Genomic DNA, 17,077 nt, shown 5'->3' on the forward strand with positions numbered 1-17,077 from the left:
ATCAAGGGTGAGTAAATAAAAACTTTTTTTAAAGTGATAGTTCATCCAAAAAGGAGAATTCTGTCATCTCACCCTCATGGTAAACCTGCATGACTTTCTTTTTATCTGCAGAACACAAAAGATATTTTGAAGAATGTCGGTTACCAAAGAAAATTGAATTCCACTGTATGGACACAAAACCACTGAGACAATTCTCAAAAAATCTTTGTGTGCTCCACAAAAAAGGTCATACAGGTTTGGAATGACATGCGGGCGAATAAATGATGAAATAATTTGTATTATTGGGTGAACTGTCCCTTTAAACATAACGCAATGACCTTGTTGAGTTCAGAAAATATTCTCATAACTCATTGTGTGTTACAATAAAGAGCTCAACTGACTTACTTCAACATTATGTATGTGACCTATATGTACCATTGTGGCCTCATGTTCATGATAATGCCTTGCAAAATGAAGAAAACAAATACAGTGCGTGTCAAAATGATGTTCGGCTTCTAGCAGATCATCAATCATTATAATCAGAAACTATTAGCTCACCTGTCTGTTTGATGGACAGCTGATTAAATGCCCCCTGGCTGTGTTGAATAATTCAATTGCGGGATGTTTACGTCTTTGTGATCATCTGATCAGGACTAATGGCGATAAAGTAGACATGTTCACAAGTCTTTGAGATGGAGTCAAACAATGACTGGAACGCTCAAACAATGAAGTTGAGACTGCTTGTCAAGTTCAAATATTATGCAGCCAATTATTTTTGCCTACCATAGTAGGAAAAATGCTTTATAAATATCTTCTGTTGAACAGAAGAATGTAGGAAAGCAAACAGTTCTGGGGCACTTTTGACCACAATTGTCATTTCCTATTATGGTAGTGAATTGTGTTAAACATTAGTTGTTTGGTGCATGACCTTCCAGTAATGATGTGGATTTTGTAAACAGACGTAAATGTCAGTGCTGGGACTATTGCAAATGGCACCTATAATAATTTAAGCGTCGTTTCATTGATCTTATATCCTAAACAGAACTGATTCGGTTGATGGATCAATAGATTACATTTGTCTGAACACCTGAGAGCTTTTTTTTAACAAGACAATGATGGTCATGTTTTTCTCTTGAAAATTTGACAATAGCGTTTACAGCAATAGTAAAATGTTTTATTATTTAAAAAAAACTAGCAAGCATCGGTCTCGGCAAACAAATAAGTTTTGTAAATTCTTTAAAACAGTTTGTTTGCCAAGTACTTCTTTTTTTACTCATTGGTCACAGTGCGAAATGTCTGATGCAAGTAACTTTTTGTATACCAAAAACATTAATATAGATGTTTATTAATGAACAAAAAAAATCTACAATGAACACAAATCAGTCACTGTGAACATTTGAACATTTAAAAAATATCAACTTTCCCATTTTTACCCCTCCCCAATAACCATCAAGACAATAAAAGCCCTACAAACACAATATACAGCTATACTGTACACATTGAAAATAAGGCCAGATGAAAGCTTTTCACACATCAAAGCTACAAACAGGACTTACAGAAATGACCCTCAGTGAGAGGCAGTTGATTATTTAGTTTTTTCTCACTTCACAGCAGTCTAAGCATGTCATCTCTTTCTGTACACTGTAGATCTGCTCAATGACTTGCAACCCAATTGCATCAAAGGAGATGCAGGATGTGACTCCTGGTCAGTGTTGATTTCAGCCGAATGATGAAATATTCTAGCAATGTTTTTGTCAGAATAACAAAGACGTGGTACATCCGCGGGGAATTAACCTATCAAAGTACAGGAAGTTAATATTCATGGACGCTCTCTGTGTTCTCTGAAAGAATGAAACAACGGCTACATTTCACAAGTCAAAACATGACGGAACGTAAATTATAATTCCACAATAAAGTGAATATTACAGCAGTCCATGAATAAATGCTACTGTTCCTGATCACAAACACACTGAAAAAAGCCCAGATGTTTTATCCCAACAAAAATAATGCTGCATTTAAAAAAGTCATTGAATTCTATGGGTATGTTGAAGAATGTGTTTGCACTTGACTTAAAATCAATGTTTGACCAGTAAATTCAAGTGCAGTACTGTTATACACTCAGTTCATACAGTCCAAAAGAGACACAAGCAACTCTTCAATCTGATGATTTTTCCCTTATACAATTGCTCCTACTGCTGGCCAACACAGTCAACTGCATGTGACCGGCGCAGTGATGATCACATTAAAATAAAAATAATCTACAAGTCACACCATGATGAACATGATGACGTTTTACATCATTCAAGCAAGCATTACAAGCCAAATCGTGAAGGTGTTCGTTTTGGTGTCATGGGTGCTTCCTCTTTACGTCCTGGGGTGCAGATCATTATTGATCTGTTGGGAAATAAAAAGATTGTTATGTTAGAAGACTTGTCAAAATTCTATCTCAACAAATATCAGCACGAAGTCCAAACCATTTGGCCACACCTGCCAATGGTGGAATAATAAAACGCCATAAATAGTTAAAATTGTGTTATTTAGCAGATTGATTTATTTAAATAGATTCTACATGAGGAACATTACAATCGATCTTAAAGGGGTGCTGCAATGATGTGTTATGCATTCTGTCTTCTTCACAATGTTAAACGGATGTTTAACATTCACAAATGTCTTATGCTTAACATGGTCAACTTGTCCAAAAAACGAGTTGGGCGTATAACGTAGTATTTCTGTGCTCAATACACTCCCCCAGCGATCGTACAGGTGTCGGAAAGTTTTTTTTCGAACATATAAAACTGTTTCGTAACAACTTTTCGTAGTCCCTTATTGGACAATTCTCCGGGAAAAGCAGGCAGCACAACCACAGGAGAGCAGGAGAAGGAGCATGTGCAGACGTCACTTTCACTTGTGTGCAGGAGAGACAGAGAGCATGCGTTTGAGAAGTTCAGGTGTTTGTTTGTTCACTGCATATGGGTGATGAATGTTATATAAACTGTGGATATAACGCTGGATTTGGAGATTGTTTGAAACTGATATATGGAGCCGCCCCAGCGCTAAAAGATGCCGGGCATGAACCACATGCAGTGAGTGAAACTGATGTCTGTGTTTTGTTGACACTGTGCTTTAGTTCAGCCTGCCCCTCCCCCCCACACGCACGGTTTGATTTCAGAAGTAATCGTAAGCTGTATCTATCTTTTATAAATGTGATTTAACTGAATCCTCTACCAAGATATGGACGTATGCAATAGTACTCTAAAGGTACTCAAGATTAATATGAGAGTGGCAGAAACCCTGCGTGTTACACCCACTTTAAAAGTGCCAGACAAAACTGACAAACTACAATGAGAAGTTTAAATAGGAAGATGAACTACTTGTATAAAAAATAGCTGAATAATTCATATGTCATAAGAATAAAAATATAGATATTTTTTTCCATTCGTAATAGTATATATTATAAACTGATAGATGGCACGATCCCAGTGCTAAGAGAAGCCGGACATGAACTGCACACGGTAAGTCAAACTAAGTCATATGTTTGTGTTTTGTTGGCAATCGGCGTGTAAGTGCAAAATGTAAACAACACGAACGGATAAAGTCATGATGTATTGTGTGCTCATGCTGTAGTTCCGTCGCACCTGCTACTCGTCTTTCTCCAGAAACAATCGTACAGCTGTATCTCTCTTCTATAAAATTGATCAAACTAAATACTGTTCAAAGATACGACGTATGCAATACTACTCTATAGGTACTCAAGATTAATATGAGATTTGCAGCATATTACCTCATCGTTAAATACTCTCTTATTTGTAAGATTTGCTAAACAAAGAAGAGACTACACACCGGATGATTCGCCACTTCTCTGTTTGTTTAAACAGAGAAACATCTGGATTAACCAATGGTGTGAGTTTGGCCATAAAAATGAATCCGATACACCAGGGGTTCTATATGATTTAACTCTAATGTGCCATGCAGTGACAGAAATCGAAGATTTGCTGTAAAGCCACATGAGAAGAATGAACAGCAGTAAGGAGGTTAGAGTAGAAAAAAGGAGAGTTTGTTTCTGGTGGACCTGCGGCACACAGATGTGATGCGGTTGACAGGGCGATCTATCATCTTTAATTACAGCGCTGCACTTCGCTCTCTTCCTCACATCCATCAGGCCATGACCCTCCAGCACAAACTCAATGAACGTGTCCCTCAGTATACCTGTCTTTTATCTGCTGTTCAATGTACATCTAACACAAGTGGGCTTTTTAAGAATTACAAAACAAAATGTATATTACACACATGACAACTAGTCACATATGACACATCTGATGATAACGTCGTAATATAAAATGATTTGTTTCGGTTCAACAGAGATGGCAGGAAGATGAGTAAATGATGAAAGAATCAACATATTTGGGTAAATTACCTTTAGCGAAACAATAAAAACGTGTTCTTCTCTATGGAGCACACAGCTCTGTCCTCTGTGTCCTGTGCCGGCTGCACAATTCAGGTCAGGTCAGATGAGCTCTGATCTCATCAAAAGATCAGACAGCATCATTCTGCCGGCTTATTTAAAACCATAAGGCGGCATCAGAACCCGAGAGAGACCCGACACCTTCATTATCCACATCCCCTATCGCGCAAATCAAATGTCTAATCCCCACATTTAATGTGATTATTGTCAGGACGTCCATCATGCAGACAGTCTGCCGAAGGCTTCCATACAGAGATAACAGTTCTGATTAATTAATAAAGTGTTATTTTATTGCTTTGTGGAGCTGACAGGTGTGTGTAAAATTAATTTCCGGGATTAGTGTGAAAATTTGCGTCTGCCTCTCTGCGCCGGCACGATTTAAATTGCTACAGTAATGGGGATCAGCCCGGGGTCAATATTATTTCTTTTTCTCTCCTGTGGAAATGAGAGGTGAGAAAAGCTCGGCGCGCAGAAGACAAGACGACGGCAGGTGAGGAAAGAGATGAGAAAGACGGAGGAAGGGTAGGGAGGGGCGGGGGGATAATAGCGTGCACAAAAATTGGGACATTAGTATTTCAGCACGTCGACTTCCTGCCAAATAGGACGATTTAGATTTTGTACGAGAGTCGTTTCTGAAAAGTTTTTGAAAATTAGGGTACCGGGTGCTGCCGAAGTTGTTCTTCCTCTCCTGCTCCTCTTTGCGTGCTATGATCTGCTTTTGCGCCAGGGACATCTCCTCCTCCATGTTGGTGATCTCCTCCTTGGCTCTGCGTCGGTTCTCCTAAAACAGGGACCGAAACGTGAGCAAGAGCAAAAAAGAGAATTGTATAGGGATGGGCACGAGTACTCGAGTGCGACGATCGATGATGAAAACGATAATCGTTTGGGTCTATAAATAATTTTTTTAATGTAATTATTATTGTCTCTCTTTCTGATTGTTTATACTGGCATTTCCGGTGGTACCCAGAGATTTGATTGGTTGAGTTGCGAGAGTTTGCAGTCCAGAGTCAAGTCCAAAGCACAGAAGGTGAGATTGAAAGGACACAGCGATGACTGGTTATACTCTGATATACTTGACGAAAGTGCTAAATGTGCAGAGCCAACCAGCATACAAAAGATATAAATCTACTACAAGTTTGTTCAAAAGAATGGAGTAAAACGCTGGTCCTCACCAGTTTATTTGGAAACAAAATGTCAGGTGAGACCACTACTATCAGACAGACAAGCCAGACGAGCATAAGAGACTTTACCGTCAGACACTGACAGACAAATATGCGATAGTAAACAGTATGCCCCGCCTCCTTTATGCCCCGCCCCCAATTAAACGAGTACTCGTTTTTTAAACCTGTCCAGTACTCGAAATGAAATATGATAAAAAAATGCCCATCCCTAGAATTGCATGAGATGCTTGGTGTAATATTTCAAGAGTGTCAATCACCTGTCTGGTCTTCCCTGCTTGTTTGACGCTGTAAAACATGGGCCCGAGTTCAGCCAGCCACTCGCCGTCCACTGCTGTCACACACTGCATGTATTCCTGAAACACAAACACACACAAGCCAAAAACATCAACAAATTACTGTTGACTAGGAAGGCCGATATGTATAATATTTATAAGAAATGTAATGTCATTTTGATGCTGACATTAGCATACATTGTGAATATGATTTTAAGTTTCTTTAAGAAACGGCTATGCTACATAAGTATAAGCAATGGCTCCCATCAATACCTTGCTAGTAAAAATGATTAAGTGAATCAATGAATCAGTTCAAAAAATGATTGAAAGGTTCAGAATTACAAGTCTCTGACTTGGTTAAAACACATTCAGGTTATTATTACCCTGAAAACACATTTTGAATATACTTGGCGAAAAAGGCATGAAAATATTATAGTTTAACTGCCCAGGCCTAATTCAAAAGTGCCATTTTGTTTATTGGCATTGTTTGTGGTTTCTTTATTTTATGCTAAGTGTGTCAAAGCATGTGAACTAACCGTCTCACATACTATTTCAAGTCCATTTACGTTCAAGAATTGTAAATACGAAGTATGGTAAGTACCTTAGTGGTCATGACCAGCTCATGGTAGATGATGTAATCTGGGGTGTAGCCCATCCCAAAGAGTGCACTTGTGGGGTGTAGATGGCACGGCATACCGGTTCTCACGTTCACATACTCCCCTATTCCCTAAACACATGCAAACAGGGGTTAGAAAACCTCTTTCTCGTGTGTTGTATTCATAAATGGAACATTGAGTTTAAAGTTCATCTGTTGGTCATTGTGTACTTTACTTTTAATTTAGCAGCTTGGTGGAAGTACGCAGCACAGATGCATTTCCTGATCACATCCCAGTCTGAGCCGGAGGAGACCAGATTTATTTTCTGCTGCACCATGATGTCTTTGAGCTGAGCTCGCACCTCACGCACCTGTGATGCATTCATACAGATAGTTAACACACAATCTCATTTCAAAAAACACACTTGAAGAAGATTCAGAAGAATCACAAAATTCTGTGTTTCTCTATACTAGGACCAACAGTGGACATGATAGAAAACTCACAGCCGATAAGTCTGTGATGTTGGTAATAACAAATGCAGAGAGTTTGTTTACACAAAAGTCTTAAAGGTACATTTAAAAAGGCAAAATGGCTTGATAAAAAGTGCATACTGCCCCTTTAAGACATGAACCTGCATGGGTCAGACTGGCGTACCTTACGCATGGCTTTGGTGTGAATGAAATGATCATTACACCAGATGCTGGAGTAATTGTTGTTCTTCCACTGCAGGTAAACATTAAGGTAGGTCAAGTGATCGCTCTCAGGCACAGAGAACTTCTCTCTCACCTGGTCACTTTCCTCCTCACGACCCTAGACAAGTCACAGAAGATACAATTCAGCAGCCATAAACATGCACAGCTATACAAGATATGTATAAAAATATATAAACTCCCCACATTCTTTAAAATATTTTATCAGGTTTTTTTTAGGATAATACAAACAATGTTGATTAACAAAATTTAAATGAAATGATTAAAAGTTCAAAAATTTAACATTTGGTTACCTTTGGTCTGTAGAAGATGGATGGTACAGACAACATGGACACGATGATGAGGATGTCAGCACTGCAGCTCATGTCACATGACACAATGAGCATTTTAGAGAGAGCCGGATCCAGAGGAAACTCCACCATGAGCCGCCCGGTGGGTGTCAGGGCACCTGAGATGAGAAAAGACAGCAATCTCAAATACAAGCACAAGTCAAATGACATTTTAAGCACCTGGTTTCAAAAGTGCTGATGGTGGGAAAGTGATTCTGCTTAAAGATTCAGATTAAGCGTTTACGCAGCTCAGATTTCACAGATTATTTGACAGACTAAGAAGATTAGTGAGAGAGTGGGGAAAGAAGCAGAGCAGGTAGACCTTTATCAGAAATAATCTGCTGTTAACATGAACGAGAGCATGAAGAAAAAGTGCTTCGCACAGTCAAATCTCTACAAACCCTGAGAGAATAAGAACAAAATCCTTTGCTGGTCCCTCCATGGAGTATCATACTTTAGTTGCAACTTCAAGTAAGAATTTAGTTAAGACCTTTAATACTTTACTGCGGGAATTCATTATTATTTTAATCTACACTGCTAGAATCCAAGTTACCTTTAAAATAGTTTCTTTTTTCACATCATAATACAGCCGAGGAAAAAAGTAAGAAACCATTTCAAGATCAGTTTTCCTGATTTTAAAATGTACCATTTTCAGGCATGTGTTAAGGTTAAATTATCATTCTGTGAATTTAAAAATATTGATTTTATTTGCATTTATAAAAACTGAAAATAAAAACTGGAGAAACAGGTCAAAATAAACGGCAAAGAAAACAAGTTTATATTCACTTTTAAGCAATACAACAGTATTATTTGAACATGTTATTTAGGCAAAGTTCAAAAATATTTTTTTGACAACCCTAATTTTCATGACATTTTTCATGCTGTCAGTCTTTCACATTACTGCTGGATGACTTAATGTCACTCCTGAGGTTAGATCTTGTTGAAATTCAACAGACACTGGACTGGAATAACAACAATACATGCATTCAGCATCAAAAAATGCTGAAAATTTGGAATGGCCTACACATTTTTTAACTAGTGGGTTAATATATTGTGCCACGAATGAACAATTCTCAAATTCAGGCTAGTCAAAGTTAACTAGTCAGATTCTCAGAGTTTGCCTCAATGACACTTGCACAATAAAATAAGGACATTTTGGCCGGTCTAACCTGTATTATCAAGTGCCCCCAGAATCCACAGCTGGTACATGGAGTTCAGCATGTTGTCTTCAGGTGGAGGGTCCATGAAGTGGAAGAGCAGAAGGTCTTGCACTCCTAGAGACTTCAGTAGCAGCACGACGTTGGCCAAGTTAGTTCTCTGGATTTCTGGTATAGTGGTGGTGAGCATCTCATTCTTGTAAGCGCTCTGCGTGTATAACCTAACCGAAACAATCATAAGATCTCATGAATGTCTAGGTATCACAGAAATACCTGAAGGGGGCAGAATGGTGAAGCATCATCTCATGATCTTAAGTAAAACCTAACGTTTCCTTACCTGTAACACTGTCCGGGCCCTGTCCTGCCAGCTCTTCCTGACCGCTGGTTCGCATTGGCCTGACTGATGGGGTACACCTGCAGTGCATCCATGCCGATGCGTGGATTGAACACCTACACACAGGAAACACTTAGATTAGCGTGAGAATTCTTTTGGACGTTCCTTACACTGTATAGCAGCTTATCAATGCTACATGATGTGGTTTTACCTTCATTTTGCAGTAACCTGAATCCACCACAAACATGATGCCGTCCACCGTCAAAGACGTCTCGGCAATGTTTGTAGCAACTATGCATTTCCTCACTCCATCCGGAGCCTGTCGGTACGTACAAAAATGAAGCCTGTGCATCTTTAAATATATGACTTTAGGAGATGATCTAATGCTCGCGAACATTTACCTTCTGGAAGATCTTGGCCTGCAGGTCTGAGGGCAGCTGGGAGTAAATGGGCAGGACTGCGAGAGGCGGGGGATTCTCCAGATCCTCCAATCGCTCCACAATCTGATCTGAGGTCACCTACAGCACCACGTATGTAACACGCTTGTTATCCGAACATCATATTGTTGAAATCCACTTTAATAAGGCTTATATGTGGGGTGGAAACCCTCCTCACCTCAATGTCCTCCTGACCAGGCATGAAGATGAGTATATCGCCCGACATCCCGCTGAGATGAATCTGCAAGGCTTGTTTCACAGCTGCCTCCACATAGTCCTCCTGAGGAGTCTGAAGAACACCAACGCACATCTTCAGCACACATCTCAGGAAGCACATTAAACCTGATTTAAAGACGCGTTTAACACCTCACCTTACTGAACAAGATATCCACTGGGAACGTCCTGCCGGGAATGTGGAAAACAGGAACGTTTCCGAAGAATGACGCAAATTTGTCGGAGTCCATGGTGGCCGACGTGACAATGAGCTTCAAGTCTGAGCGTCGGGACACCACCTAAATAAAGCAAAAAATATTGAAGCAAAAAGGTAAAATGTGAGTCATCAGACACTTCTCCTAGACTCTGTATAGACTTATTTCAATCCGCTGCCTTGTTGAAATCGAAAGCGAGGCAAAGGTGGAAAAAGAAAACCGGAAGGATAGATAGATTGCAACCAACCTGGAGTTATTAATACGATTTATGTTCTTAAATGTGACAACATAAGCATAGGATGCATGTCACATGAGCTGTTTTACTTGACCACTGAAGCTATACCATCACACATTAGTGACTGTTTAACTCAACTCAACTTTATTTATATAGCGCTTTTTACAATTTTCATTTTTACAAAGCAGTTTGTTAAACTAGCTTTTAAGCAGGTTTCATTCGCATGCACACTGCCAATCTCACTTTGTTTTTAATTTAAACACATCATTTGTTTTTCAATCAGTCTATTGACTTGTGAACAAAAATGAACACGTTTTATTGGCAACACTTGACGGGGACATCGGTGCTCACCTCTCGGAGCAGACCGAACAGCACGTCGGTGTTGAGGGAACGCTCATGGGCCTCGTCCATGATAACAGCGCTGTAGTGATCCAGGTCTGATTCCCGCAGAGATTCCCTCAGTAGAATACCATCCGTCATGTATTTTATTACAGTCTTTTCTGACGTACAGTCTTCAAATCGGATTGCATAACCAACCTGGGATACAAATGAACAGTAAGAAAAGTGCCCCGACTCCATGGTCAAATCTCTTTAAGTAACAGACTTGAGAGACTTTTATTTGAAAAGCAAAGTTTTACAGAAAAAAGTTCATATTGAAATTTTCAAAGCATACTCTGATGAAGGTAAATGATAACATTTATTTTAAACCAACATATTTTAAATCCACAATATTGCTACATATGAATATGTTTCACAAAATCTACATAATCAGTTTACAAGATCAGTTTAAAATGCAGTACTTGTTTAATTGAATATTTTAAACATCAGCCCCCCCTGCAAAATTCATACGGCCCACCAGGGGCCGCTGCCCACAGTTTGGGAAGCACTGATATAGACCGTTTCATCAGACGCGTGACCCGCAGTTTGCTTCTGTTTTGTGTTTGTTGATCAGTTTGGCTAGTGGCTAATATAACTATTTAAATTTTATCTCATTTATCTTATTAACTTTTATTGATAGTTAATTGTATACTAAATATATTGAATAAATAATGTTGAATTAAATTGTATATTCATTTTATTAAATAAAAAAAATGGCTTTTATTAAATAAAATGTTGAATGGGTTGTGTAACTTTGTCGCATTTAAGTTTAGCCAAGGAACAGTTCTTCTACTGGTAAATTAAAATAATACTGGCAAGACATCCTTTTAACTTCCAATTAAATGTCATTTACTTGTTATTTCTTTTGATTGTCTTCAGAAATAATCTACATGGATTCTTTGCGGACGTGTAACAGAAGTACCGTGCATCCGCAGTAATGTTTTGTTTATGTTGCTGCTTTAAAACCGTTTATACAGTATTAAAGGGACAGTTCACCTAAAAATAGAACAGTTCTTGGCCACCATTGAATATTCATAGTAGAAAAAATTACAATGGTAGTCAAAATAGCCCTAGAACACTTTGCTTCATTCTTCAAAATATCTCCTTTTGTGTTCAACAGAACCAATAAATCTTTATAGCAATTTTTCTACCATGGTAGTCAATGGTGGCAAAGAACTGTTTGTTTATAAGCATTCTTACAAATATTTTCCTCTGTTTTCATCAGAACAAAGAAATTTATACAGATTTGGAAGAACTTGAGGATGTGTAAATGAGTTTAACTACATGACATTTCTGCCACCCACCTCCTCTCCCAGGTTGCTGTTTATTTCCTCGCTGACTCTTTTGGCCACGCTCATGGCTGCCACTCTACGTGGCTGCGTGCACCCAACCATACCGTAACTCGTGTAACCGTCCTCGTGAAGATACTGCGTCAGTTGAGTGGTCTTTCCGCTGCCCGTCTCACCCACCACAACCACAATATTGTTATCTCTGCCAGAGTACATAGAAAACAAAGCATCAGCACATTAAGTTACTCGAGTCAAAGAGTGAAAGCACTTCACACAAGTATGGGTTTGTGTTCAGAACCTGATGATGTTGAGCAGCTGCTGGCGAACGGCGAAGATGGGTAGATACTGTCTCTGCTCTAACAGAGTTTTCTTTTTAGCGAACTCACTGCTGGCTTCGTTCTTGTCCTTCATGTGATCGGCAAACTTCTGATCCGCTCTGCATGTTATTAAAACAAAAGGTGAGCAAACCAAACGGAAAATCTGATAACACTGTATAATAAGGTTCAGTTAAATTGTGAACAGTGAAAATGAGTTACTTGTAATCCACAGCTCCATCTTCTCCTACAGGTTTGCCCTCTGCTGCACCGTCCTCTGTTTTTTTGATGCCCATGATATCACCCAGTTTAGTGCCGGCCAACTCCCAGTGTTTATGTTGAGCCTGTCGAACACAACAGTTATATGTACATCTATACTGGGAGCAGAGTCGCATGACAATCGTTTAAAAAAATTATACGTACCTTTTTCCTCTCTTTCTGCTCTCTGTGACGTCGGACAAGCTGACTGCCCTTCCGGGAGATGATGGCCATGTCTGACGTTGGATCTTTCACCGGAATGACCGGTTCCGGCTACAGAACCAACAGAAAAATCATTAAGGGCAAGACACACAAGTTTGGCAAAGATAGGGGATTTATACTTAAAAACAGCATTTAATTGAATTATGTTGTCAAGTCAACTTTATTTATATAGCGCCATTTACAATTTTCATTGTTACAAAGCAGCTGTACATTAAACATATAGTCTATAAGCAGAACATTTAAGATAAGGGAAAGAGAAACACAGTCCAAATATTACACAGACTATAGTATAAACTCCTATATGTTATATTAATTAAGTAAAACTTTCATATAAACAAAGAAATACATTGTTGTATTTGAATGGCTCTTATCAGATTGTGCATTATTGCAAAGCAGCTTTAAATAAATGACCACAAAAAGTTGATAGTGAAACAAAATGTACAAAAGATGTATTAAAATAATGATTCAGAAATGATATAAAACAAAGGAAAATGTGCAAAAATGCTATCAGCAATAAATACAATTGTGGCAAAGATTGAAAAATCGCATAAGGTGCTAGAATGATGGTCTTTACCTGCTTAGTGAACACAATCCTTCCATCAAGGAAGGGCGGCACAAGGTTATGGACGAGCAGGTGGACTTTGGCAGCATTGTCCTCCTCAAAGTCCTCATCCACCTCCAAACGCTGCACTACTCCACTGGTGAGCATGCGGTTGGTCTCCCAGCGTTCATTATCCTGGAGAAAAACACGAGTACATCAATATCCACAAAAGCGATGCCAATTTTGGAATCCACACGTCAACTTCTGTAGAAGTGCAGCTGTACCTCATTAATCTGCCGTTTCTGTGCTGAGATGCGTTTCTGGGTCTGTTTCTGTAGGATCTGCTCCCTCTTCTTCACATACTCTTCTGAGCTGGACGTCAGAGGGTTGTGGAACTCGTCGTAACCCTCATCCATCATGTACCAGTCTCGATCCGCTTGCTATTTGGACATAACACAATTACACACCGTGTCCTCCCCAAACCACCACCTTATGTGGGAATAGATATCTGATCGAAGGTTAATACTAAATAATGTCCCGAATGAACTGATGTCAGCTCAGCAATACAGTTTAGAGCCTTAAAATGTTTTTAATAGGAAAATGACTTTTTGGAATTAACTAATTAAAGTATAGAAAACAGCATTAATGAAGTTAATAAAATCACTCACCTTTTGATCCTCCTCCCACTGTTCCTTTTCGTCCTCATTATCGAATAAGATGCCATTGTCACCGTCCTCCCTTTTATCTCCTATAAATTAAAAGTCCTATAAATGCGAGTCTATAACCACTGCACATAAATCTAACGATTCAAATCTATATAATATTCATGCTTACAAACATGCATTTGGACAAAATGTCTAAAAATGGGTAGCCTTTTAAAATCCCAAATTAATTATCATTGACAAAACATCCCACATAAACCAGTTGTTACAACATATATTTATAATCGGTCCTTACCTTTCCCTCGAGACAGTCGAGGGGTGGAGCCCAGATGTTTCCTGTCATTGGCCCACTCATTGTACTTGTATGAGGGAGTTGGTAGGGGGGTATCTGCTGGATATTGAGCTCTAACTGACCTAAACAACAAAAACAACAATGTTTGGATCATAGACATGCAGCGTTCATCATCGGATACATAATAAATCAATGAGACACATATGTGATTCATACTTGTCCCTCCTCTCGCTATCCCGGCCAGAGCGATGGCTGCGCTCAGAGCGGTCATACTCTTTGCTGGATGGGGAGGGAGATGGGCTCTCCCAGTGGGAGTGGCGTGAGCTGTTATATCCACTATCATCTTCATCCCAGCTGGAGCGTGATGGAGTGGGCACGTCTGTGTGTGCGTGAAAAACATGTAAACTGCTACAGATGATCTGAGAGTTCAGGGACAAATCTTGAGCAAATATGGAAGCGTGACTGACCTTTGGATCTGTTACGAGGTGATTCTGGCTCATCTCGCCGCGCACCGCGGCTGAGACGCTCTGACCCAAAGTCCCTCTGGGATCGCTCACTCCTAACGCTCCCATCCCCACGCTCAGAGCGACTGCTGCTGGACCCTCGACTGCGACTGCTTTCACGCTCATCTGGGCAAACCGCATAAAAGGAAACTATCAGAGAATTGAACTCTGGGAAACACAGATAGGATTTCACACGGGAGCCCCTCGATTACCTCTGTCTTTTCTCTTATCTCGGTCTCGGTCATGATGGCGATCTTGATCTCTGTCTCGATTCCGGTCTCTGCTCTTGTCCTCTTTGGAAGATGCATAGACCCCATGTTCACGTTTGTCTTTCTCCCTCTGCTGATGTTTCTGTCGGAACTCCTCACTAACCCCTCCAGTGTTTGAGGGCGTTTCTGAACCAGTTACACGGTACTTCCTGCAAAGACACATTACAAATAGCAAACTTTATTGGTGTTCATCTGATAACTTTAAACAAGTGAACGAAACAGAACTAAGGATGACAAAGAATACACTTTAAGTGCATCATTATTGCAAAGTGTGTTATATAAAAAGTAAAATGCACATTCTTAAAACGACGTCAGGTTATTGCTAACAGTTAATAATATACTGTACTGACATTACATTTATTAAGACAATAATACAAATTAAAAACAAATGAAATACGTCCTTCTGTAAGACTAACCACCACTTATTTTCTATGTTATTTTTACTGAATTTGAATGAATGTCATTTAATAAAAACAACGTGACCTGACAAAACCAAAATGACTCACCTTTCTTTCTTCACTTTACTGTTGTCACTATCCTCCTGATCCTCGTCATCAGACCCAGAATCACTTTTCGCCTCCTCCCAGTCCTTGTATGATGACACTTTAGATTTTTTGGGCTGGTCGTCCTGGCTGTCCTTCCCCTCTCGCTCCTTGCGTTTCTGGGCAGCCAGTAGATCAAGACCCAGGAGTGAAGTGCGAGGAGCTGGAGCTCTGAACACATGTGGTTCTGATGAAGCGCTCTTCTTCTTCACAATGAGACCCCCGACCTGGTCGCTGGGGTCACTGCCTTCAAGTCGATGCAGGGACGCATCATCTTCCATCTCAGCAACGTGTTCCGCTGTGACTATTCTGCTATAGAAAAGAAAACAATAATAATGTAAAAAGGTATATATACTAACAGTTTATTACTTGCTATTGTAAAGGGTTGTAAAACTTAAGATAACCACAGTAGTCCTTTCGATAACCATCCATAGCCATCATTTAGCGATAAACCAGCACCGTCATATTACACAATATCACTTATATTCAACGCTCACATTTAATAGACAAACCTCATTTTGAGAAAATTAACCATAGTTACGGTGGTAAAACATGTTCAAATTCATTTATATAACGAAGACCACAAAACAATACTGGATGTTAGCGATGATTTACTCATATAAACGAGTTTTACCTTTATAGCGCTATCCTCGGTATTCAGAAACCTTAATACATAGAATTATCTTACAAAAGGAGACAGCTATGTTGTATATATTAAAAGGAAAATATTACTCGTGAAACAGCTGAGCGGCTAACGTCAACAATGTGTACAGGAAGGCGCCATTGCAATCCCAGCATGCGCAGCCCCGTGACGTCATGTACGCATGCGCAAAAGGTAAACCAGTACAGGAAATGCTTTTTACTCTTGTCTGTAAACAGAACAATAATCTAATGTCGGTCTCAGACATTCTCATAAATAATCACCCATTAAACGTTTAACATAATTTAACTGATCTTCTCTGTCTGTTTAAACATATGCATGAAATAAATAAATGTGCTTTAAAGTTTTGCCATATCGGTTTGTATGAGTAAACAATACCTAAATATTTTTCACTAATACTTCTTAAAAATGTATTTATTTTCAACACTTCACACAGACTGATAAATATACAGTGCGAAACTAATCTGTGTATTGAACATCCGTAAAATAAGTAAGAGTAAATAAAAGTTAATTTATGCATGTTCAAAGTATAACACAATCTACAGATACTCATGATTCACAATAGTATTTCTGTTTTGTAAACATTTATTGAAATTCATTCAGTACATCTGTAGTGTTCATTCAGTACCACAAATATTTCTAAGCAGACAGTTTTATTTTAAATATATAACGTGATTTAACCATAATATAGGCCTTGAACGAAGATTTTTACTGCCGTTGAACTATCGTAACAGTTGTCGACAACGACAAACACACTTATGTTTTATCATGGATGTAAATTTACTTTCTCCACTCAACTAAAATGACACTGAAACATGGTTTACAGCCCTAAATATTCACGCAAACATGAAAGTCTGAACATCAGTAGTTAGATAAACATGAAGGCAGAAAAAGTATCAATCTACATGATTTCTGTGGAAAATAATTCTCAACAAAACATGGCAATAAGGATAAGAATTCCTAACAAGCCGTGACAATTTGTAAAGGGTGAATTCAAAAATATGAATTTAGATGGATACACTGAGA

At 39.0% G+C, this 17,077-nt stretch overlaps 1 protein-coding gene across 4 annotated transcripts; it reads right to left on the minus strand.

Moving 5' to 3' along the window:
- Window positions 1-1,304: 1,304 nt before the first annotated feature.
- dhx38 (DEAH (Asp-Glu-Ala-His) box polypeptide 38) lies at window positions 1,305-16,194 on the minus strand. 4 transcript variants are annotated; one of them, XM_056749563.1, is made up of 27 exons: window positions 16,123-16,194; window positions 15,355-15,699; window positions 14,792-14,997; window positions 14,544-14,705; window positions 14,293-14,455; window positions 14,080-14,198; window positions 13,791-13,870; window positions 13,407-13,562; window positions 13,156-13,317; window positions 12,525-12,632; window positions 12,324-12,445; window positions 12,086-12,223; window positions 11,803-11,989; window positions 10,472-10,657; window positions 9,829-9,969; window positions 9,636-9,746; window positions 9,422-9,538; window positions 9,232-9,339; window positions 9,024-9,136; window positions 8,699-8,907; window positions 7,494-7,648; window positions 7,145-7,300; window positions 6,726-6,860; window positions 6,496-6,621; window positions 5,880-5,975; window positions 5,101-5,222; window positions 1,305-2,373 (listed from the first exon to the last, which is right to left on the minus strand). In XM_056749563.1, the coding sequence occupies exons 2-27, from the start codon at window positions 15,669-15,671 to the stop codon at window positions 2,292-2,294; spliced, it is 3,777 nt and encodes a 1,258-aa protein (XP_056605541.1). In that variant the 5' UTR covers window positions 15,672-15,699; window positions 16,123-16,194; the 3' UTR covers window positions 1,305-2,291. The 4 variants fall into 4 exon arrangements, with proteins under 4 accessions (XP_056605541.1, XP_056605540.1, XP_056605539.1 ...); XM_056749562.1 differs by having other exon boundaries at window positions 15,355-15,702; window positions 16,123-16,179; XM_056749561.1 differs by having other exon boundaries at window positions 16,025-16,173.
- Window positions 16,195-17,077: the final 883 nt, after the last annotated feature.

This window comes from Triplophysa dalaica, chromosome 1, assembly GCF_015846415.1.
Source record: "Triplophysa dalaica isolate WHDGS20190420 chromosome 1, ASM1584641v1, whole genome shotgun sequence".
Lineage (NCBI taxonomy): Eukaryota > Metazoa > Chordata > Actinopteri > Cypriniformes > Nemacheilidae > Triplophysa > Triplophysa dalaica.